Below are 23,101 nucleotides of genomic sequence, written 5' to 3' on the forward strand. Positions count from 1 at the left end.
TCATTTTTCGGCCAGATGTGAACACGGTGCAGTGTTTGGTGTGGTGAGGACAAGCTGGGGGCTCCAAGGTTAGCAATGGGTTCAAATTCTGCCCAACGGTGCAACAGGATTTTTAAGTCTGGAAAACTCAGTCCCCATCTCAAAGGCTGGCAGTGAGAAATCTATTGATAAGGACGTGAGAAGATCATTGTCACTGAGACCCAAAAGCCCTGGGAGGGGCCCAGTGGCCGACATTGCCTTCCATCCTTGGGAACCGGTGTGATTCTTGCTTAATTCCGTCTTTTTTTTGGTCAGCCATGGGGACTGAACTCTGGGCCTGTGTGCTGTTCCTGAGATAATCAGCTCAAGGAGAGCACTCTACTACTTTGAGCCACAGCACCACTTCCAGTTTTCTGGTGGTTCATTGGTGATAGGAGTCTCATGGGCTTTCCCATTTGGACTGGCTTTGAACCGAGATCCTCAGATCTCAGCCTCCTGAGTTGCTAGGATGACAGGTATAAGCCACCAGCGCCCAGCTACTTGATTCCATCCTTAGGATTGAGTTTTACTGATGCAACCAAGTCTAAAATGACAAAATATCAGGGTGCTGGTGGCTCACACCTGTCATCCTAGCTCCTCAGGAGGCTGAGATCTGAGGATTGTGGTTTGAAGCCAGCCAGGGTAGCAAAGTCCATGAGACTCTGAATCTAGTTCATCACCAGAAAACCAGAAGTGGCAGAGTTCAAGCCCCGTGACTGACAAAAAATAAGATGAAATAACTTGGACAAGAGGGGTATTTATTCTCCTATCATACAAGAGGTTCATGATGAGCATCTGGACAAAGCAGCTATGGTGTGAGTCATCCTCCATTGCTATGACAGAAGACAAAAGCCCCAAGACAGCAAACTTTAAAAGGAAGAAAGGTTTGCTTTGGCTCACGCCTTCCAAGTGTTCTGTGGTGGCCGGCTGGCTTGCTCTGAGGCTGTGTGAGGTATAACATCATGGCAGAAGCCTGTGGTAGAAGAGGCGGCTTACCCCACCGAGGCCAGGGAACAGAATGCAAGAGAAGAGGCTGGGTCTCACCATTCCCATGGAGGACATGCCCCCTCCCCATGACCTCAACCCCCCCCCCCACCACACACACCAGGCCCCGCCTCCCAATGGCACAAAGCTGGGGCCACACCTTCAACATAAAATTTTTAGGACATTCAGGATCCAACCTAGCCAGCCACTGCTGGCTCACGCCTGTTATCCTAGCTACCCAGGAGGCTGGGATCTGAAGATCACAGTTCAAAGCCAGCCTGGACAGGAAAGGCCCCATGAGACTCATATCTCCAATAAACCACTCAAAAACCAGAAGTGGCACTATGGCTCAAGTGCTAGAGTGCTACCCTTGAGCACAAAGAGGCTCAGGGACTGGGCCCAGACCCTGAGTTCAAGCCCCAGGACTGTCAAAAAAAAAAAAAAAAAAAGAAAGAAAAGAAAAAATCCAAGGTATTCTATAGCTACCCACTGTATGGGTCTCTGATTATTCATTTCTTTTCTTACTAGTCATAGGGCTTGAACTCAGGGCCTGGGCACTATCCCTGAGCTCTTTTGCTCAAGGCTAGCGCTCTACCACTTGAGCCATGGCACCACTTCCAGTTTTCTGGTAGTTAATTGGAGATGAATTTCCATTGATTTTCCTGCCAGGCTGGCTTTGAAGGCTTTGAACTGTGATCCTCAGATCTCAGCCTCCTGAGTAGCTAGGATTATAGGTGTGAGCCACTGATGTGCCCAGCTTCTGATTAATGCTTGGACTGGGGTTTGAACTCAGGGCTTTGTGCTTATTAGACAAGCTACTGAGCTTTTCTCAGCCAGCCAGCCATTCTCCCCCATTTTTTGAAGTGAATTTTTTTTTTTTACGATACCATGTCACTTTCTAAGCATAATCCTCCTGTTTTATGCATCCCACTGTAGCTGGTTCAAAGCCAGCCCGGGTAGGAAAGTCCATGAGACTCTTATCTCCAATAAACCACTAGAAAACTGGAAGTGGTGCTATGGCTACAGTGGTAGAGCACTCGCCTTGAGCTGAAGAGCTCAGGGACAGTGCCCAAGCCCAGAGTTCAAGCCCCACAACCGACAAAAAAAAAAAAAAAAAAAAAAAATCTGGATCCTCAGATCCCAGCCTCCTGAATAGCTAGGTTGACAGGCATGAGCCACTGGCAATAGAAGGGTTTATTTGGCTCAGAGGAGCACCAGCATGGTTTTGGTTACTGGCTCAGCTCCGGCAGGGACTCTGCTGGCTGGATCCATCCAGCTGTGCCAAACATCTGGGAGATTTTTAATTTTTAAAATTGTTATAGAGATGATATACAGAGGAGTTACAGTTACATAAGTCAGAGAATGAGTACATTTCTTTCTGGACAATGTCCTCCCCTCAAGATTTTTTTTTTTTTTTAATGTACAGATCTGCCAGGCACCGGTGGCTCACGCCTATCATCCTAGCTACTCTGGAGGCTGAGATCTGAGGATCACGTTCAAAGCCAGCCTGGGCAGGAAACATCTTGAGACTCTTTATTTTCAATGAACCACCAGAAAACTGGAAGTGGCACTGTGGCTCAAGTGGTAGAGCACTCGCCTTGAGCTGAAGAGCTCAGGGACAGCGCCCAGGCCCAGAGTTCAAGCCTCACGACTGATGACCAAAAAAAAAAAAATGTACAGACCACAAATGATACCAGCCAGTACATGGTGGTGTCTGTGGACCCTCAGTGACTGTCCCATCTTCCCTCTGTCCCCCACTTCTCTCCCCCTCTTCAGGCCCCTGAACTCTTCCACTCAAGAGACAATCAATAACTCAGAGTCCCTCTCACGGCCAGATCTGAGCCCAACACTGTCTCAGCTTCTCCCTGGGGGGACCAGGACCTTGGATGATGGGGGTGGGGAACGAGTATGTGTAGACACCCCCCCTTTCTCTCCAAACACTAGTCTCAAAAGGGGGGTAATGGGCCATATCACCATCATGGCATGCTAGATTGTGGAATCCAGTGATATCACAAGGGCTGGAATGTTCTGGAAACTGCTGGTCACCTAAGGCTAAAGCAGGGAGGTGACAAAGTTGGTGAGACTGCCTTACCCCATTAATGACAGAGGGGTGAAGTGTGTGTGGACCTCAGGGCATGCACTGTGTACCTAACCCCACTCTGCCACTCCTCCAGTGACAAACTGAGCAGCCCAGTGGCCATAGAAGGTATTAGAAAACACTAATGTTTGTTTTGTTACATTTCTTTCTTTTTTTTTTTTTGCCTGTCCTCGAACTCAGGGCCTGAGTGCTGTCTCTGAGCTGTTTTTGCTCAAGGCTAGCACTCTACCAGTTTGAGCCACAGAGCCACTTCCAGTTTTCTGGTGGTTCATTGGAGGTAAGAGTCTCATGGACTTTCCTATTGGGACTGCCTGGCTTTGAAGCATGATTCTCAGATCTCAGTCTCCCGAGTAGCTGGGATGACAGGCGTGAGCCACAATGCCTGGCTTTCCATTTCCTTCTTCCCTCACCCTTGTCTTCCCATACCAGCCGCAGGGCCCTCATGATCCTATGCCTCTCCTGAGGGGCCTGCACCTACCTGTGTGCCCCACTGGGTGCTCTGCAGCCTTCTGTTCCCCTTGGCAGGTAGGAAGCCCAGCATAGGCAGCCACGATGTCCTGTGGATTACCCTGCAGGGGAACAAAAGACGCCTGGAGAGCTGCATGAGCTGAAGCAAGATCGTGATGCTCTCTAGGGCCCACGTAGAAAGGAGAACCAGAGGTGAGGGCAACTGAGTCCCAGGGGAGAGGGGGGGCAGGGCATGGGGGTCCCCTTCCCCGAGACCCTCAGAGGTGTGCATTCTGTGCTCCTGCCTGCCTGGGTGCCAGGCGGTGGGGTGGGGGTGACAGGTGTGTGGCCTCCTCTCTGGTCCCGATGTCTGTCCACCTGTCCGGGTCATGGCATCCGTTTTTCTGTCTCTCTGTGCTCCTGTCACCATCTGTGCCTGGTCGCACTCCCTTTTGGACCCCCAGAGCCCCATGAACCAGCCTCCCTTTCAATGAAATGTGACCCCCCACACACACTGTGACCCCTCCTGGTGACCCTGAGACACCCTCCTCCTGATCCCCCCACCGCGACCCCCACTGGGACTCCCTCGCATGGACCCCGCGCGGTGACACGCGCGCGCGCGCCCGTGGCCCCGCGCCCTCCCGCAGGCCGCATCTACTGGACCACGCAGTGCGAAGGCGAGGTGCGGCTGCGGCTGAACAAGGACGATGAGGAGGAGGAGAAGCCCGTCACCGTGCACGACATGGTCCTGGGCACCGCCACCAAGTTCGGCAGCCAGCTCGCGCTCTGCTCCAAGTACAAGGATCGCTGGCACCTGTTCTCCTATATCGAGCTGTACGAGGAGTGCCGGCGCGTCGCCAAGGCCTTCCTCCGGGTACCGGCCCCGAACCGGCCCGCGCGCCTGCCCCGGCCGCACTGCGCCTGCGTGGATCCTTTGCGCAGGCGCCTCCCGCGCGCACCGGCTTCTCGTCTTCTGCGCATGCGCGGCATCACTCCCCCCCCCCCCCCCCCCCCCCCCGTGGGCCTGCTCCGGCCGGGCTGTGGCCTTGCTGCGTTCCTGAATGCTTATTTGTATTTTTATTTGTTTGCTTGTTTATTGTCGGTCGTGGGGCTTGAACTCTGGGCCTGGGCGCTGTCCCTTAGCTCTTCAGCTCAAGGCGAGCGCTCTACCACTTGAGCCACAGCGCCACTTCCAGTTTTCTGGTGGTTCATTAGAGATCAGAGTCTCATGGCCTTTCCTGCCCAGGCTTGGCTTTGAACCGTGATCCTCAGATCTCAGCCTGGTGAGTAGCTAGGATGACAGGTGTGAGCCACCAATGCCTGGCTTCAGTATTTAAACACATACACACATACAATAGCAGCTAGGTTATAGCTTAACGACAAGGATTCACACACATCAAGCAGCTCAGCACAGGCTGCATACCAAATCAGCTTCAGTACCGCTGGGATTTGAACCCTGGAGCTCACCTTGCACTTGCTGGGCAGGTGCTCCATGCCTCCAGCCCTACAGTTCTGATGATCTCCACTAGTGGAATTTCCTTAGAGAGGCCCTTCCTGGATGCTGGTTGCATAAATGCATGCTCTCTCTCTCTCTCTCTCTCTCTCTCTCTCCCTCTCTCTCTCTCTCTCTCTCTCTCTCTCTCTCTCTCTCTCTCTCTCTCTCTCTCTCTCTCTCTCTCCCTCTCTCCCTCTCTCTCTCCCTCTCTCTCTCTCTCTCTCTCTCTCTCTCTCTCTCTCTCTCTCTCTCTCTCCCTCCCTCCCTCCCTTCCTCTCCCCCACCTTTCTCATATAACATTGGAGATACGATTCTCACCAGAGCTGGGAAAGTGGCTCAGTGGTAGAGTGCTTGCCTTGCATGCATGAGGTCCTGGGTTCGATTCCTCAGCACCATATAAGCAGAAAAAGCAGGAAGTGGCACTGTGGCTCAAGTGGTAGAGCACTCACCTTGAGCTGAAGAGCTGAGGGACAGCGCCCAGGCCCAGAGTTTAAGCCTCATGACCAAAAAAAAAAAAAAAAAAAAAAAAGTCTCACAGACTTTCCTGCCCAGGCTGGCTTCAAACTGTGATCCTCAGATCTCAGCCACCTGTGTAGCTAGGATTACAGGACTTGGGCCCTCTGCACCTGGCTCTGGGGGACTTTTATCTCCAATGAACCACCAATAAATAAATAAATAAAAAGCAGCCAGAAGTGGCTCAACGTGCTAGCGTGCTAGCCTTGAGCAAAAAACAACAACAACAGAGCAGGGTCAGCGCCCAGGCCCTGAGTTCAAGCCCCAAGACCGACGACAGTCCACGCCATGCCCTTCCTTGCCTGGAGTCATAATCCACAAACTGTCTACAGGTGTCCCCGCTTGTCCCCTGGGGGGTGGGGGTGGGGGGAGAAGAAACCGCCAGCAAAAGGAAGGGTGGCCCAGGCCTGGCGATGGTGGGGTAGGAAGGGTGGCCCAGGCCTGGCGATGGTGGGGTAGGAAGGGTGGCCCAGGCCTGGCGATGGTGGGGTAGTGCAGCTGAGCCGAGCGGCGTTTCACCACGGCCTCCTCCCCCAGCTGGGCCTGCAGCGCTTCCACGGCGTGGGGATCATGGGCTCCAACTCTGCAGAGTGGGTCATCGCCAGCATCGCCTCCATCATGGCGGGGTAAGGGCGCCCCTGGCGGCAGGGAGAGGGTGCTGCAGCAGAGTCCCCCAGCCAGGAAGCCAGCTGACCCCCACTCCACTTTAGACTATGCTCAGGGGGATCTATCAGTCCTGAGCACTCTTGGCATGTGCTTCCAGAATATTCTCCCCAGAAAACTCATATACATCCTGTGAAACCCCACAGTCACATCCCTTCCTTCTGTATTCCTTAAGATTCCCCCAGCACTGACCATACCCTGCATCCATCCAAAATATCCATCCTAAAGGGGGAGGGGGTCTCCCCTAAGTCCGACCTTTAAACAGGAAGTAGTGGGGGTTACCAGTGACTCTCGAAACCCCCACAGCATGGGCCCCCGCAGGCACTCAGAGCCACCCGTACCCCCGCTCTCCTTCCAGAGGCATCTCCGTGGCCATGTTGTCTTCCAGCTCCTCCAAAGTCTGCCAATTGATTGCAGAGACCACAAAGATGAACATCTTTGTGGTAGACAACAACAAACAGCTGCAGAAGATCAACCAGGTCAGCCGGGGGGGGGGGCGGGGAAGCCTGCTGGTGCCCCAGGGCCCTTCTGCCCCCTCACCCTGACCTCTGAGGGCTCCCTCTGAGAGAGCTGGGCTTACCTCACTGAACCAGGGTCCTGGGCAGCAAATCCCATCTACATGATAGTTGTCAGAGCCTGTGTTTGTGCCCCGGGTGCCACACACAGCCAGGGCCTGGCCCTGCCACGCCGCCCTTGACCTATTTGTTTTTTGTCGGTTGTGGGGCTTGAACTCCGGGCCTGGGCGCTGTCCCTCAGCTCTTCAGCTCAAGGCTAGCGCTCTACCTCTTGAGCCATAGCACCACTTCCAGTTTTTTTTCCTTTTTGCTTATGTGGTGCTGAGGAATCGAACCCAGGGCCTCATGCATGCGAGGCAAGCGCTCTACCACTGAGCCACCTTCCCAGCCCCTAAAAACAGCTTTTTTTTTTTTTTTGGAGATAATTTTTGTGTTTATTACAGTCCAAAGTAGAGTGAATTGCAGAGTGGGAAGAAATGTCCAAAATCCATTGTTTGGATGCTGCTTGTGTTTATAAGACAGCCTTTCACATTTTGCCACAGGGAAATGGACATAAATGGAGTGACTACTCATGAGGGGCCTTTGTGTATTGCATCATGTACGCCAAGAAATCTTCTTCTGTTTCCTCCTTTTAACTTATTTTGTATGTTATATATGTTAAGTAAAAGAACTTATATCACTGGTTAATTAAAAAAAAAAAAAAGCCAGCCTGGGCAAAAAACTCCATGAGACTCACCTTCAATTAACCACCAGAAAACCCGAAGCGGTGCTGTGGTAGAGCGCTTGCCTTGTGCTGAAGAGCTGAGGGATAGCACCCAGGCCCAGAGTTCAAGCCCCATGACCACCAACAACAAAAAAGAAAGAGAGAGAGAGAGAAAGGAAGGAAGGGAGGGAGGGAGGAAGGAAGGAAGGAAGGAAGGACAGACCAAGTTTCTATCAACAGCTGAGTCCACACCAACTCTATCACCCACTGGAACATTACACAGCTGTGAAAAGGAACGCAGCTCTGATGCTCAGGCGTAGGCCTTGGGGACGTTGTCTGCCTGTGCAGCAAGGGGCTGGCGCCAGGGGTCACTTCCTGTCTACTGTGTCCCGTAGATCTTGGGCTCTCTAACCTACCTCAAGGCCATTGTACAGTACAAGGAGGAACTGAAAACCTCGCAGGCCAATCTGTATTCGGTATGGTGCCCAGCCAGGAGGGTATGTGTGTGGGGGGAGACCCTTTCAGGGACCACCTGTGTCCCCTCCCCAAAGACCACCACCACGGCTGGCCTTTCCACAGTGGCAGCAGTTCCTGGATTTGGCGGACAGTGTATCAGAAGACAGGCTGGACCATGCCATCGACATGCAGAAACCGAACCAGTGCTGCGCCTTGGTCTACAACCTGAGGAGCACAGGCCCGCCCAAGCTCATGATGCTGAGTCATGACAACGTAAGCGCCCCTGGATGGCCCCGGTCCCCAACCCTGTCCCCCGGCCTCCCCTGCCCCGGGATCCGAGTGGGGGGGGGGTTGGGAGCAGGAACAGAACCAAGGGCAGGTAACTGGCCTCTGGTCTTTCAGATCACCTGGACCACGGCGGCGACTGTCCAGAGCCTGTGTTACAAGTGTCCCCCGGAGGGACAGGAAATCCTGGTGAGCTACCTGCCGCTCAGCATCATCTCCGTCCAGATCCTCGACATGTGGGTGGCTATCGCTGTGGCCGGGACGCTCTATTTTGCCCCACCAGAAGCCGGGAAAGACACTGACTCTCCCCCTGGTGCAGTGAGTGATGAACGGTGCTCCTAGCCTCATAACCCCCTACCTACAGGCCGTATGGTCTCCATCCTTCCTGGTCTCTAGGCCCCAGTTTCCTCACGTGTGAAGAGCATGGGGAAGGAACTGATGAGGGCTAGTATTACAGAGAGCAGGAGGGCCCAGGTGGCAAATGCAGGAAGCTTGCTTGATGTAGCTCTGCGGTCCATCCACACGGGGTCATGAAAAGGGGGGAGCTGGTGTCACCTGCTCCAACATGGAGGAACTTGAGGACAGGGTGCCCAGTGACACAGAAGACACAGAAGGACCTCCTTACAGTTATCAGAGCCACAGAGACAGGAGTTAGGATGGGGGTGCTAGCACTGGGAGGAGAATTAAGTGTTCGATGGAGATAGAGCTTCAGTTGAGGGAGATGGAAAGTTCTGGAGGTGATGAATGGCCACAACGGCACGGCCATGTGACGCTGCTCCCTGTGGGCTGCAGTGTGCACTTAGACATGGTTAAGATGAGGTAGCTGGGTGTAGTGATTCACACTCATAATCCCAGCACTCAGGAGGCTGAAGTGGGAGGATCTCAAGTTCAAGGCTTGCCTGGGCTATACAATGAGATCCTGTTTCGAAATAAACAAAAACAAACACGACTCCACAAACAACAACAACAAACACAGGTGAATAAGGTAATTTTTACTATCATGCTAGAATAAGAAAATTCTAAATATACGATAGCACTGTTCATAGTTATTAATAGTTCATCAACAAACATGGCCAGCCTTTTTGCTGGGTAACGATATATGAGTCTCACAGGCTGGGCTGGGAAGGTGGCTCAGTGGTAGAGCGCTTGCCTTGCATGCATAAGTTCGATCCCTGCGTTTGATTCCTCAGCACCACATAACCGGGAAAAAAAAAGAGTCTCACAGGTTTTCCTGCCCAGACCGCTTCAAATACCAATCCTTAGAACGGAGTCTCCTGAGTACCTAGGATTATAGGCATGAGCCATCAACATCCATATATATATATTTTGGTCAGTCATGGGGCTTGAACTCTGGGCCTGAACGCTGTCCCTCAGCTCTTCAGCTCAAGGCAAACGGTCTACCGCTTGAGTCACAGGACTACTTCCAGTTTTCTGGTGGTTCATTGGAGATAAGAGTCTCACAGACTTTCCTGCCCGAGCTGGCTTTGAACCATGATCCTCAGATCTCAGTCTCCTGAATAAGATTACAGGTGTGAGCCACCAGCACCCAGCTACAATGCCTATCTTTTGAGTCTTGAACTTTTATCCAGGGCCAGCTTTGACCTATGGTCCTCTTCCTCCTCTAGAAGAGCTGCAATTACAGCTATGCAAAACCCTGTATGTCTATCCTCTATCCCTCTTTATGCCTCTCTCCCTCTCCCCCAACCTTGCATCAACTTGGGGCCTCCCCACGCCCCACTCAGAGTTCAGGCGTAAGGCGTAGGCGCTGCCTCCTGAGACCCACAGCTGGTGCACGGCAGACACGGTGGGTGCTGGGCTCTGGCAGTCATTACTTAACCATCAGCACCACCCCAGCCCTGCTTCCCTCAGGCCCTGGTTGGTCCTGGACTCAATGGGGTCCACTGCCTAGCCCCCGGTCCCTGACCTTATCTCCATCCTCATCCCCTAGGGCTTCCTGTTTGAACTGCTTCGAGAAGTGAAGCCCACCACCTTCTATGGCGTGCCCTGGATCTGGGACCTGATTCGGGACAACCTGAAGACCAGCCAGCTGGAGCTGGGCAGGTTCCGCAGGAAGGTCAATGACTGGGCCATGAAGCTGGGGCTCAGAACTAACCAGAGACGCATGTTTGGGTGAGCCGAGGCCGGGATGGGAGGCGGGTGGCAGGCACCGGGGCCAGGGATGGGGTGGCCAGGCCACCAGACGCTCACGTGGCACCCACCTGCTTCTCAAGGCAGGTCCACCCCCCGCTGTGCTTCGGCGTGGCCAAGAAACTGATCTTTGACCCCGTCAAGAAGTTCCTGGGCCTCAACCGCTGTGAGCAGTTCTTCAACCTCGGCATGGGGCTCCCTAGAAGCACCCTGGATTTCTTCCTCAGCCTCAACATCTCCATCTTTGAGCTCTACGGCCTGTCCGAGTGCACGGGCATCCACGCGGTCTCCAGCCAGCAGGCCTTCCGGCTGCTCAGGTGGGTCTTGTTGGAAGGATGGACAGACAGAACACCGAGGTTTCCCCAAACTCAGATACATACAGGGAGCATGCTATTGGCATGCTATTGGCCAAGTCAGTCGGCCTCGGCCTCTCCTGCATTCATTTGTCTTGTATTCATTTATCTGCTTCTATATAAAAGTTAATGTGAGGGCTGGGAAGATGGCTTAGTGGTAGAGTGCTTGCCTCGCATGCATGAGGCCCTGGGTTCGATTCTTCAGCACCACATAAGCTGGAAGTGGCGCTGTGGCTCAAGTGGTAGAGTGCTAGCCTTGAGCTGAAGAGCTGAGGAACAGTGCCCAAGCCCAGAGTTCAGGCCCCAGGGCTTGTACAAAAAAAAAAAAAAAAAATAGGGGCTGGGAAGGTGGCTCAGTGGTAGAGCGCTTGCCTAGCATGCATGAGGCCCTGGGTTCCATTCCTCAGCACCACATAAGCAAAAAGAAAAAAGCCGGAAGTGGCGCTGTAGCTCAAGTGGTAGAGCGCTAGCCTTGAGCTGAAGAGCTGAAGGACAGTGCCCAGGCCCAGAGTTCAGGCCCCACGACTGGACCCAAAAAAAAAAAATAATAATAATCCAGCTGGGCACCAGTGGCTCACACCTGTAATCCTAGCTACTCAGGAATCTGGGATCTGAGGATCGCGGTTCAAAACCAGCCCAGGCAGGAAAGTCCATGAGACTTATCACCAGTTAACCACCAAAAAAACAAAGCCAGAAATGGAGCTGTGGGTCAAGTGGCAGACTGCTAGACTTGAGCACAAAAGCTCAGGGACAGTTCCTAGGCCCTAAGTTCAAGCCCCAGGGCTGACACAGAAAAAAAAAAAAAAAAGTCTGCTAGTTAGCAACTTAGCACAGCAGCAGGTTTGGGCAGAGGGTGGATGGGGAAGGGGAGCTGCTTCCAAGCTGGCCAGCCTGGCTCCTGGTCAAGCTATTGTCCGTGTTCTCATCCGAAGGCTGGGCCAGGGGGGAGGGACATCTTCCAGTATCCCTCCCTGCAAGGCCATAGTAAGAGACCTTCAGTGGACTTCTCCACAGAGATGCTAGAGTGTCATTCAAGATGGCAGCTGGCCTCGCATACAACATCAAGATGGAAACCATGATGTCTTTGTGTGTGTCTGTTGTATGTGTGCCAGTTGTGGGGCTTGAACTCAGGGCCTAGGTGCTGTCCATGAGCTTCTTTTGCTCAAGGTTAGCACTCTTCCAACACTTGAGCCGCAGCACCACTTCCATTTTCTGGTGGTTTATTGGAGATGAGAGTTTCATGGAGCCAGGCACTGGTGGCTCACACCTATAATCCTAGCTACTCAGGAGGCTGAGATCTGAGGATCGTGGTTTCAAAGCCAACCCCGGGCAGGAAAGTCTGTGGGACTTTTATCTCCAATAAAGCACCAGAAAACTGGAAGTGGCGCCGTGGCTCAAGTGGCAGAGCGCTCGCCTTGAGCTGAAGAGCTCAGGGACAGCCCAGGGAGGAAAAGCTAGGGGTCCCCTGCTCTGGTGGGGGACGTGTCTGGCATGTGTCCCAACCGGCTTCCTGCCCCCAGCTGTGGGAAGGCGCTCCTGAACACCAACACGAAGGTGGAAGAGGAGAATGAGGAGGGCATCGGCAACATTTGCGTGTGGGGCCGGCACATCTTCATGGGCTACCTCAACGACTTCGAGAGCACGCGCCAGAGGATAGACAGCCAGGGCTGGATGCACACCATGGACATGGGCTTCCTGGACTCCGACAAATTCCTCTACATCCTGGGCAGCACCAAGGGTGAGCGAGATCCAGCCGGGCCTGCAGGGCGGCTGCCCACAGCGGTGTGGTTTGTGCACTTGCGAAAAGCACAGGAAACCCTAAGTCCGGTTTGGATTTTTGTTATTTTTGTCAATGCTGGATTATTTTTTTCTTTGACCAGTCGTGGGGCTTGAACTCTGGGCCTGGACGCTGTCCCTCAGCTCTTCAGCTCAAGGAGAGCGCTCTACCACTTGAGCCATAGCGCCACTTCCGGTTTTCTGGTGGTTTATTGGAGATAAGAGTCTCCTGGACTTTCCTGTCCGGGTTGGCTTTGAACCACTATCCTCAGATTTTAGCCTCCTGAGTAGCTAGGATGACACTGGATGTTTTTGTGTGATGTGTGACTTGTACTGGGGTTTGAACTCAAGGCCTGAGTTCGTTAAATCTCTTAACTTTTCTTGCTCAACCTAGCACTCTACCCCTTGAGTCCCAGCTCCTCCTGCCTGGGCCTGGCTTTGAACAATTGAGTAGCTAGGATTACAAGGTTGGGCTGGGCTCAGTAGTGGGTTTTGAACTTAAGACTGCACCTGCCAGGCTAGTGCTCTGCTGCTGAGCCAGGCCCACAGCCGTTTTGAGCTTGAGCTCATTTTCAGATAAGGACTCCTGTTTTTGTCCAGAGCCAGCCTGGGATGGTGACCCCTTCCTACTTGTGGCTTTCTGCTTGGCTGAGCTAGCAGATTTGTGCCACCATACCTGACCTATTATTGAGATATGGGGTCTTGCTAGCATTTTTTTTTTCTTCACCCTTGCTGGTCCTCATTCTCCTCATTTCTGCCTCTCACATAGCTAGACTTATAAGCATGAACCACTGCCCTGACCCAGGGGTGTCTCCTGCTTCTGTAAGTCAGGGTTGCTCTGGGACAGTCCCCATCCTGACCACCACTCAGTGTTAGGTTTGTTTTATTTTGGTGGGGGGGCAAATGCCTGCTCTTCCTGCACACAGATATGATCACGCTGAGCTCCGGAGAAGCCATCAACCCAAACCTCATTGAGGAGCGGGTGAAGAACCATATCCCCATTGTTCACTATGTGGTGGTGGTGGGCCAGGACCACCCGTTCCTGTCTGCCCTCCTTACCCTGAAGGTACCCGGTGCCATGTCCCTGTGTGGTGGGTGGCATGGGGGCTGATGCCCTGTTACAAGAGAGGGGACAGAGGCTCAGTGAGGAGGGCCCGCGGACCCCTCGCTGGAGCAGAATCGCTCCCCAGCTCCAATGTGTAGCTTTTTTTTTTTTTGTCTGTTGTGGGGCTTGAACTCTGGGCCTGGGCGCTGCCCCTCAGCTTTTCAGCTCAAGGCTAGTGCCCTATCACTTGAGCCACAGCGCCACTTCCGGATTTTTCTGTTTATGTGGTGCTGAGGAATCGAACCCAGGGCCTCAGGCATTTGAGGCAAGCGCTCTACCACTGAGCCACCTTCCCAGCCCTTTGGTTTTGTTTTTATGCTGGTCCTGGGGTTTGAACTCAGGGCCTGGGTGCTGGTGCTCTATCACTTGTGGAATTTTTGGTGGTTAACTGGAGGTAAGAGTCTCATGGACTTCTTCCCCTGGCTGGCTTTGAACCATGCTTCTCAGATCTCAGCTTCCTGAGTCGTTGGGATGACAGGTGCGAGCCATGCTGGTGTCCAGCCTGACCCCCAGTTTCAGGGCATGTGGTGGCAGGCATGTGTTTGGGTTTGTCAGTCGTGGGACTTGAACTCTGAGCCTGGGTGCTGTCCCTCAGCTTTCCAGCTCAAGGCAAGCACTTTACCACTTGAGCCACAGCACCACTTCTGGCTTTTTCTGCTTATGTGGTGCTGAGGAATCAAACCCAGGGTCCCATGCATGCAAGGCAAGCGCTCTACCACGGAGCCACCTTCCCAGCCCTGGGTTTTGTTGTTGTTGTTGTTGGTTGTGGGGCTGGAACTCTAGGACTGGGTACAGTGGCTCAAGCAGTAGAGCACTATCCTTTAGCACAAAAGCTGTGGGATGGTGTTCAGGCCTTGAGTTCAAATCTCAGCACTGGCACAAGCAAACAAAATGTATATGAGAAAACCCCAGGGTCCAAGTGTGGGGAACATCTGGCGAGCCCCCAGTGTGGGGTGTGGTGACCCGGAGGGGCCTGACTCCATTTCCCCTTGCAGTGCCAGGTCAACTGGGAGACAGGGGAGCCGCGGACCACGCTGACCAATGAGGTGGTGGCTGTGTGCCGGAGCCTGAAGAGCCAGGCCACCTGGCTGAGTGACGTGCTGGAAGGCCGTGACCCCATCGTGGACAACTTCATCAAGCAGGGGATGGAGGCTGCCAACGAGGAGGCGCCCTCCGAGAGCTACAAGGTGCTCAAGTGGGTCGTCCTGGACACAGACTTCTCCGTGTGTGGCGGCGAGCTCGGTGAGCGTCTGAGTTCGCTCCCAAGTGGGGCTCCCTTCAACCCCTTCCTTCCTGGTGCCAGCCCTGAGGTTCCCACTCAGGGCCTAGGCACTGTCCCTGAACAAGGCAAATGCTCTACCACTTGAGCCACAGCTCCACTTGTGGCTTTCTGGTGGTTCACTGGAGACAAGAGTCATGGACTTCGCTGCCTAGGCTGGCTTTTTTTTTTGTCGGTCGTGGGGCTTGAACTCGCGGCCTGGGCGCTGTCCCTCAGCTCTTCAGCTCAAGGCTAGCGCTCTACCCTTTGAGCCACAGCACCACTTCTGGTTTTCTGAGTGTTTTATTGGAGATAAAGGAGTCCCACAGACTTTCTTGCCCAGGCTGGCTTTGAACTTCCTCTGATCTTAATCCTTCTGAGCACCTGAGATTATAGGAAAGAGTCACCAGTGCCCAGCTCACCCCGTTTTCTAAACCCCTGCATCTGGCATGCGGTGCCAGGACTAGCTGGGGACCCCTTGGAGCACAGGAACCCTCTACCTTGGGCTTGCTTCTGTTGCAGGAGCCACTACGAAACTGAAGAGGGGGGCCGTGAACAAGATGTACAAGGAGGAAATCCAGAAATTGTATGAGTAGTTAGCAGCTGAGAAGGAGCCCTTACCTCATTCTTCTGCCACATTAGTTGTGACCTCCCGCCCCCCCCCCCCTGTTCTTCCCGTGGGTCTGTTAAGGGGGCAGCCCCAGAGGAGCGGCCGCTGCCCCACCCCAGCAGGCAGGGCCCAGAGCTGCCAGGCCTGCCAGAGCCACAGGACTTTGAATTGTAAAAATAAAGTTGTTTTACTTAAGGGGGTCTGCTCATTTAGGGTGGTGATCTTGACCCCCCCGCCCCCCAGTGTCCCTGCATGGTGTCTGGGGACACGCTGGGACCGGGGTCTCCTGGGTCTGGAGTGAATGGAGGTCAGGTATGCAGCTCAGCCCCTCCCTCCCACAATGACACGGACCCGTGTCCTTGGTCCCCATCTGCCAAGGAAAATCGGGGAGCACAGGGCAGGCAGGTAAGGCAGTATATGGGAGGGCCCACGGAGGACCCCTCGCGACTCTCGTGGGGAAATCATGGCAAATGTCTCAAAGACATAGACACAGGCGGGGTTAGAGGGCCCCCGGGCTGGGTGGGGGTGGGAAGAGAGGCTGGAAGTCACTTCTGTGCCCACGAACACAATGAAGCACAGCCAAGGACGACATGAGCCTGCTGATCTGAGAGGGTCCCGGGCCTCTCTGAGCCTGGTCCTCCACGGGGCCGCCAGCGGGCAGGGCGCATCTGTGTACTGCCATAGTAACAAAATGCGAGAGGCTGGGGCACGCACGAGAACAGAGGTCTGGAGAGCTGGCACGGGGCACGGGCTGGCTGGGGGCCGGCGTGGACACTGAGGCCTGCTTTCTCATTGGACTTTATTTCACTTTTTTTTTTTTCCTATAAAACTCCTCCATCAATTCACAATTTAACAAAAAAAAACAAAACAAAAAAAAGTTTAAAATCCAGGACGGAAACAATCCTGTGACTCGTGACAGATGCTCCTCCGCACCCGCGTCCGGGCGCGGGGCATCCATACCTTGCGTGCCCGTGGCTCCAGGGTGGTGCTGGGGACGGGCAGCACGGCGCAGCGCCGGCCCCGCGGGCGGGGAGCAGCAGGGCCCCCGGCGGTCCCGGCTGGGCGCGGGAGGGCAGTGGAGGTAACGGAGAAGACTTGGAGCTTCCGGAGGCCGGGCGGGCGGGCGGGTGGGGTGGGGGTGGGCTGGCGCAGCCGGGCTGCCCTGCAGACCCCGGCCATCCCGGGGTAGAGGAAGACCAGCTCTACGGCCCCAGGCCCCACTGGTGCCCCGGCCTCGGAGTCGCAGCTGCCATGATGCCGAGTTCTTTCGTCCAGTATCTTGGAGTTTCCGGAGAGTGCCAGCTTTGGAGTATTGTTGGCCTGCCCGGGGCCGGGGTGCTGGCGCTGAGGCAGTGGGCTTGGGGGGGCCCTGGGGGAGCCTTGGAGGCCGAAGTCCCCCAGGAGCGCTCGGGGGCCCGTGGGCAGCAGGGCAGGGCGGGGCCTCCTTACCTACACTCATCGTGGAGAGCAATCTGTCCCGGAGCAGCGTGGGGTCCCCTTGGGTCCCCGGTCCTCTTGCGAACACCGTGGACAGAGCGTGAATGCTTGAGACGACTCTGAAGTCAGGAGGGGCTGAGGAGCCTTGAAGTTGGGGCCCCGGGACACCCCAGGGTGCTAACGGCATAAGGGCTCGGTGCCCTGGAAGGTGGGGGGCTTGGCCCTGGACAGTCGGGGCGAATGGGAGCTAAGTCTCTGGGAGGCCAGTGAGGACCGCAGCAGTGGAGGTGGAGGCCCAGGCCAGGGGGGAGGCTGTGGGGGCCCGTGGCTGTGGCAGGGCCCCGCCACGTGGGCACGCGGTGCTCGGCGGCCTCCCGCCGCCTCGGACACAGACGATCCCATCTTATTTGGCAAAAGCTCATTTTTTTTTTCTCCGAGTTTGAAGACTTGATCAACAAAAGGGGAGGAAGAGGATGCTGAGGGGGAGGGCGCCGCCGGGGCAGCTCCTGCGGCCCTGGCGGGCGCCTCGCACACAGACTCAGACACGTTAACCTACAAGCCCACGCCCCCCACCCCCACGTGCACCGGCCACAGAAACGCACAGGGAACCGCTCGTGACCCGGGCACACACATATAATAATCTACACAGAACTGTACAGCGGGAGGCCCGGCGCGCACCGTGGCTGGCACGGAGGGAGGGGCTGGCCGGGCCACACAGACGAAGCCCCCGGAGTCCCCTGGCAGGTGGGCGGGCAGCCGAGGGGCTCAGGCGAACCGTTCGGGGTGGCGGGATGCCCTGGTTGCTGAGGGAGGCCCAGGCAGTGACATGGCACCACACAGCCTGGCATGGGAGAGGGGAGAGCCTGGGGGGCTGGGCCCAAGGCGGGGCGAGTTCCCCTCCCCAGAACCAGGCCCAACGCTGCCTTCAACACAAACCGCCTTTTAGGGGGGTCCGGGCGATGGTGCGCACAGCCGAGCCACGGCCCAGGCCCGGGCTGCCTGGCCCTGGGGCCCCTGGTCTCCTGGTGGGTGGGGGGCCAGTCGGAAGGGAGCCACCCCAGAAAGTGCAGCTGGCCGTGAGGGCCAAGGGCGGCGGCGGCGGTCTCTAAGGCAGTGCTGCAGGCAGGTGAGTGGAGAGGAAGGCAGGTGGGGCCTGAACGCGGCCTCTCGGGACCCGGGCGGCAGGGCCTGGCACCCGGCCCAGGGTCATGTGGCCACGGCCTCCAGGTAGCTCTGCAGCTTGCGCACGGTCGTCTCGTCCAGGGAGAAGAGGTCGAAGTCAAAGGTGGTGTTGGTGACATTGAAGTGCCCAGTCTCCTCAATCAGGTTCACGATCTGCAAGGTGGACAGGAGGCCAGAGGGGGTCAGTCATGGGGTCTCCAGGCCAGGCCTCAACTGGGCCACCACCAAGAGTGTCCATCCTGCCCCGTCCCACCTGGGCCCCTCAGTACCCACTGCAGCATGCCCCCGCCTCCCTGTACCTGCTGCAGCATGCTCCCCCTGCCCCTCCCCCTGCCCCCCATGCCTGCTGCAGCACGCTCCTCCCACCCCTGCCCCCCATACCCGCTGCAGCACGCTCCTCCCACCCCTGCCCCCCATGCCTGCTGCAGCACGCTCCTCCCACCCCTGCCCCCCATACCCGCTGCAGCACGCTCCTCCCACCCCTGCCCCCCATGCCTGCTGCAGCACACTCCTCCCACCCCTGCCCCCCATGCCTGCTGCAGCACACTCCTCCCACCCCTGCCCCCCATGCCTGCTGCAGCACGCTCCTCCCACCCCTGCCCCCCATGCCTGCTGCAGCACGCTCCTCCCACCCCTGCCCCCATACCTGCTGCAGCACGCTCCTCCCACCCCTGCCCCCCATACCTGCTGCAGCACGCTCCCCCACCCCTGCCCCCCATGCCTGCTGCAGCACGCTCCCCCACCCCTGCCCCCCATGCCTGCTGCAGCACACTCCTCCCACCCCTGCCCCCCATGCCTGCTGCAGCACACTCCTCCCACCCCTGCCCCCCATGCCTGCTGCAGCACGCTCCTCCCACCCCTGCCCCCCATGCCTGCTGCAGCACGCTCCTCCCACCCCTGCCCCCATACCTGCTGCAGCACGCTCCTCCCACCCCTGCCCCCATACCTGCTGCAGCACGCTCCTCCCACCCCTGCCCCCCATGCCTGCTGCAGCACGCTCCCCCACCCCTGCCCCCCATGCCTGCTGCAGCACGCTCCTCCCACCCCTGCCCCCCATATTCGCTGCAGCACGCTCCTCCCACCCCTGCCCCCCATACCTCCTGCAGCACGCTCCTCCCACCCCTGCCCCCCATACCCACTGCAGCACACTCCTCCCACCCCTGCCCCCATGCCTGCTGCAGCACGCTCCTCCCATCCGTCCCTCCATACCCACTGCATGCTCCCCTGCCTCCCTGTACCTGCTGCAGCATGCTCCTCCCACCCCTCCCCCTCCCCCCTTACCCGCTGCAGCACGCTCCCCCCACCCCCTGTACCTGCTGCAACATGTCCCCCCGTACCCACTGCAGCACGCTCCTCCCGCCTCTCCCCTGCCCCCCATACCCGCTGCAGCACGCTCCTTCCGCCCCTCCCCCCTACCCACTGCAGCATGCTCCCCCACCCCCCATACCTGCTGTAGCATGCTCCTCCCCCCCACCCCCTGCCCCGTACCTGCTGCAGCACGTTGCGCTCCCGCAGTGCCATCAGCCTCCGGTGCAGCTCCACCAACTCATCTGTGTAGGCCTGGGGGCGCAGAGGGTCACCAGGGCTGCCCCCAGGCCAAGCCCACCTCCAACCCTCATGCGGCCATGCCAGCAAAGGACAGGCACCCCTGTTGAAAACAGCCACCTCTAGGGACCGAGGGGCCCCTCATGGCTGTGCCGCCCCCCAGCCACCGCCTGCTGTACCTTGTCATAGGTGCCCTTCTTCAGGATCTTCTCTGGCTTGCTGCACGGCTCAGGGCTCCTCCGGCCTGGTGCCTGTGGGGCCCCAGGGGGCTCTGAGCTCTGGCCCGTGCCTCTCCGGCACCCAACCCCCAAGCCCTCTCCAAGGCGGCCCGAGCCTCCCTGTGCCGCCACCCTTGCCCCGGCCTCCCGCTCACCTTGCTGCTGGGCGGGGGTGGCTTCTGCGGGGGAGGGGGCTCGCGGCCGGGCAGGCAGGAGTCAGCACTGTTGTCGCTCTCGCTGTCGCTGAAGCTCAGCCTGTACCCCAGACAGGCCGGGGGGAGGGGGAGGGGGGGGTCAGGCTCTGTGACCCCAAGGCAGAGCCCATGGGCCCCATGCGCTAAGCTGGGCCCTTCCAGGAGCACTGGGCATGGGGGTCGCGAGCTGGGCTGGGGCTGCCGTGGCCAGGCTGGTGCTCCCCGGACAGCCCACTCAGCAGGCCCTGCGGCCCCCAGCACTCAGGTGTGGAGAGTCGCCAGCCGACCCACATGGGAGTGAACGCGGCTTTGCTGCTTTAGCTGCGTGGAGGCTGGGGCTGCCTGTGGAGAACCGCACCGTCCTCACACTTCCCGGGCTGCGCTGGGCTGCGCTGCCACTGCCCTGCGACCCTGCACAGCCTGCAAGGCGGCTCGGCCACGCCGGCGCTGCCACAGGGACCGCCCCATGGAAGGGTGCGCGTGGCGTGGTGGGAAGGACGGGGGTGAGCCGGCAGTGGTGGACGGTCCCTGGCGGGGTGAGGGGGAGGGGGGCAGGAGCGGCTTCTCCCAGCTCTCCAGATCCCCCCGCACAGCGAGGGCGCGAGAGGAAGCCACGCACTGTCTCGGGGTCCCACACGCCCCGGCAGGCTCTGCCCGGGGGTCTTTGCTGTCAGGGATGCAGACGTGAGGCTCGAGTCCCAACAGCCAGCAGCTGCACAGCCCCGAGGCAAACGAATGGTGGCTGGCACGCGTCACTACTGCACGGGGCCGTGCGCTCCCCCAACCCAGCTGTGCCCCCACGTGCCGCCATCAGCAGGCAGCTCCTACGGGCCCGCATGGGCCCCGCACGGGCGTCTGTTGGCCTCTCATCTCTGCTCACAAGCAAAAGCCACCCTCAACGTCACCCCTGCCCGTCCTGCGGCACGGCGGTCCTCCTATGGCTGCGCCCGCCCCTTCTCAAGACCAGAGGAGGCCGGCACGTGGCACGGCACAGGTTGGGTCTGTGCTTTCCGTGGGTAAGCGCACAGCTGGCTCTGGCACCCGTGAAGCACCCTGTGACCCGCTCCACAGGTTGGCCGGCCTCCCGCCAGGGCTCACCTGGCCCGGCCCGTGTGTGCGCCAAGGGACGTCCGGCCGCTGCTCCCCACACTGGGAGGCTGCGGAGCCCACCACAGTTCTGTTGGGCATTGTCCCCTCTGCCCGGGCTAAGTGCAATGCGTCCCCCCACCCCCCGCGGGTTTCCACCTTCTCCCCTCGAGGTGGCAGGCATGGCCACTAGACAGACCCAGGGAGGGAAGGGCAGCCCCCTCAGGGCCAGTCAGTCAGTGGCCGATGCCCGGCGGGTGCAGGTGTCCCGGCCGGGGACCTGACCCCTCGCAGCCCGGCCCTCTTCCAGCCCTGCAGTCACCTGGAGTCGCGGCCTGGGTTGGCCTTGACGGCGGCCTCCTCTCCAGATGAAGAGTCGTCCTCGTCCGACTCCTCAGACTGCAGGTCCTCCACCATGGAGCGCAGGGGCCCTGGGGAAGACGGGGGGGGGGGGGGGCTCAGGCCTCCAGGGCCAGCACCCCTGGGGTGTCCTCACACTGCCACACCCCCACCAACGCACCAACCCACCCGCGCCCTCAGCCTCCCCTTCCCCTCTGGCTCTTTCCCTCCCTACCTTCCTGGCCCTCCTGGCAGGCTGTGGGCCCCTGACCTGCAGGGAGTGCACAGGGCCCCTCCATCTTGGAAGCCGAAGGATCGCTGAGCGGAGGCTCCAGAGCTCAGGCCACCCCAGCGCTTGCCAGGGAGGGTGCCGAAGCCAGAGTGGGGGCTCGCGGCTCCTGGTGGGGACCTCGGGTCCCCCCGCCCTGCCCGCCCGGCCCCTCGATAGCCTCGTCTGCTGCTCCCAGCCTCCCGTCCGCCCCTTTCTCCGGAGGCACCCGGTTCTAGTCCCCTACAGACGGCATCTTGGTTTATATTCCCGTTGCCAAGGCAACAAAGGGACACAAAGCCCTCAATTACCTTGGTCACATGACGCCGCTTCAGTGGCCTCCCTCCCTCACCAGCCCACAAGGCTGAGAGTGGGCTTTGAGGACCCCTCCCCCCGGCCAGACCTCCGCATGCCTGCCACTGTGGCCCCCCAGAAGATTCCTGCGTGGGGGAGGGGCGGCTGCGGGCTGCTCTGGGCTCCCGCTGCCCTCGAGCCCGTGTCCAGCAAGCTGCCCAGCCCCCAGGCTCCCGCCCAGGGCCGGCTGGCACAGCCAGGCTGGACCTATGCCCCGTCTCCAAAAAGCCCCCTGGGTGGCCTGCAGGACAGGGCCGCTAAGCAGGTGCGGTGGCCTGGCTTTTACGCTAGCCAAGTGCCCAGCCACTCAGGTAGCAGAACAGAACATTCTGGGCCCAGCCCACAGAGCACAGGAACCTCGGACAGGAGCCAAGCAGCGGCTGCTCACAGCCCGGCCCTGAGGGAGGTGCGGGGCCGGGGCCGGGGCCGGGGCCGGGGGTGGGGGCATTCTGGCAGCACAGGCCCCAGCAGGGCTGCCACACTGGTGCCTTGGCTGAAAGTCTGTCTGGCTTTGAGCATGACCCCCCCATGCCGGCAGCCACCTGTGCTCAGGCTCTTGGACCACACAGTAGCCCGTGGACTCAGGGCGAGCTGCGTCCCGCCGCACTGGCCGGGCAGCCTCCAGGGCTGTCCCCAGCCCAGCAGGGCGGCCGGGCCCCTCCTTACACACCTTGGCTGTGGTTCTGAGATGGCTCGAAATCCGAGTCAGAGCTGGAGTCTGAGCTGGAGCTGGAGTTGGACGGGCTCGACTGGGCAGACTTCTCCCCGTGGCAGGGCAGGCAAGAAAGGAAGAGGAAGGAAGGGTCATCTTTCAGGCCAGGAGAGGAGCAGGGCACACGGGTGCGTGGGCAGGGAGGACGCTGACCCCAGCAGGTGGCAGGTGTGTACTCAAGCGCACTGAGCTTCCTGACCGCCCAGCCGGGGCGCAGGAGCAGGGGCTGGCCCGGGGCTGGCCAGGGAAGCAAGCCCAGCAGGAAGGCTGGCCCACAGGTTGTTTCTCATTCAGTCCCCCACACTAGCCTGGGGCAAAAGCCTCAGATCCCACCTGACT

At 58.3% G+C, this 23,101-nt stretch overlaps 2 protein-coding genes across 4 annotated transcripts in view; one reads left to right on the forward strand and one right to left on the reverse strand.

Annotated features, from left to right (window-relative positions):
- The first annotated feature begins 29 nt into the window (after nucleotides 1–29).
- On the forward strand, nucleotides 30–15,586 carry LOC138817871 (long-chain-fatty-acid--CoA ligase ACSBG2-like). 2 transcript variants are annotated; one of them, XM_070008645.1, is made up of 14 exons: nucleotides 30–68; nucleotides 3,626–3,760; nucleotides 4,195–4,421; nucleotides 6,093–6,181; nucleotides 6,577–6,697; nucleotides 7,832–7,912; nucleotides 8,016–8,165; nucleotides 8,295–8,495; nucleotides 10,126–10,307; nucleotides 10,409–10,642; nucleotides 12,199–12,416; nucleotides 13,381–13,520; nucleotides 14,555–14,801; nucleotides 15,340–15,586. In XM_070008645.1, the coding sequence occupies exons 2-14, from the start codon at nucleotides 3,724–3,726 to the stop codon at nucleotides 15,411–15,413; spliced, it is 2,001 nt and encodes a 666-aa protein (XP_069864746.1). In that variant the 5' UTR covers nucleotides 30–68; nucleotides 3,626–3,723; the 3' UTR covers nucleotides 15,414–15,586. The 2 variants fall into 2 exon arrangements, with proteins under 2 accessions (XP_069864746.1, XP_069864745.1); XM_070008644.1 differs by lacking the exon at nucleotides 30–68 and adding an exon at nucleotides 3,054–3,208.
- A 1,893-nt stretch (nucleotides 15,587–17,479) lies between these two features.
- The window catches only part of Mllt1 (MLLT1 super elongation complex subunit), a 51,143-nt gene continuing 45,521 nt past the window's right edge, over nucleotides 17,480–23,101 (reverse strand). For both annotated transcript variants that reach the window (XM_070008522.1, XM_070008521.1), the window contains 6 exons: nucleotides 22,721–22,808; nucleotides 21,412–21,520; nucleotides 19,965–20,064; nucleotides 19,771–19,842; nucleotides 19,535–19,606; nucleotides 17,480–18,199 (listed from right to left, as the gene is read on the reverse strand). In XM_070008522.1, the coding sequence (XP_069864623.1) occupies nucleotides 18,071–18,199; nucleotides 19,535–19,606; nucleotides 19,771–19,842; nucleotides 19,965–20,064; nucleotides 21,412–21,520; nucleotides 22,721–22,808 (570 nt within the window). In that variant the 3' untranslated portion in view covers nucleotides 17,480–18,070. The remainder of the gene's footprint in view (nucleotides 18,200–19,534; nucleotides 19,607–19,770; nucleotides 19,843–19,964; nucleotides 20,065–21,411; nucleotides 21,521–22,720; nucleotides 22,809–23,101) is intronic.

The sequence above is a fragment of the Dipodomys merriami genome, unplaced genomic scaffold (assembly GCF_024711535.1).
Source record: "Dipodomys merriami isolate MVZ:Mamm:240054 unplaced genomic scaffold, mDipMer1.0.p SCAF_70, whole genome shotgun sequence".
NCBI classification, from domain to species: domain Eukaryota; kingdom Metazoa; phylum Chordata; class Mammalia; order Rodentia; family Heteromyidae; genus Dipodomys; species Dipodomys merriami.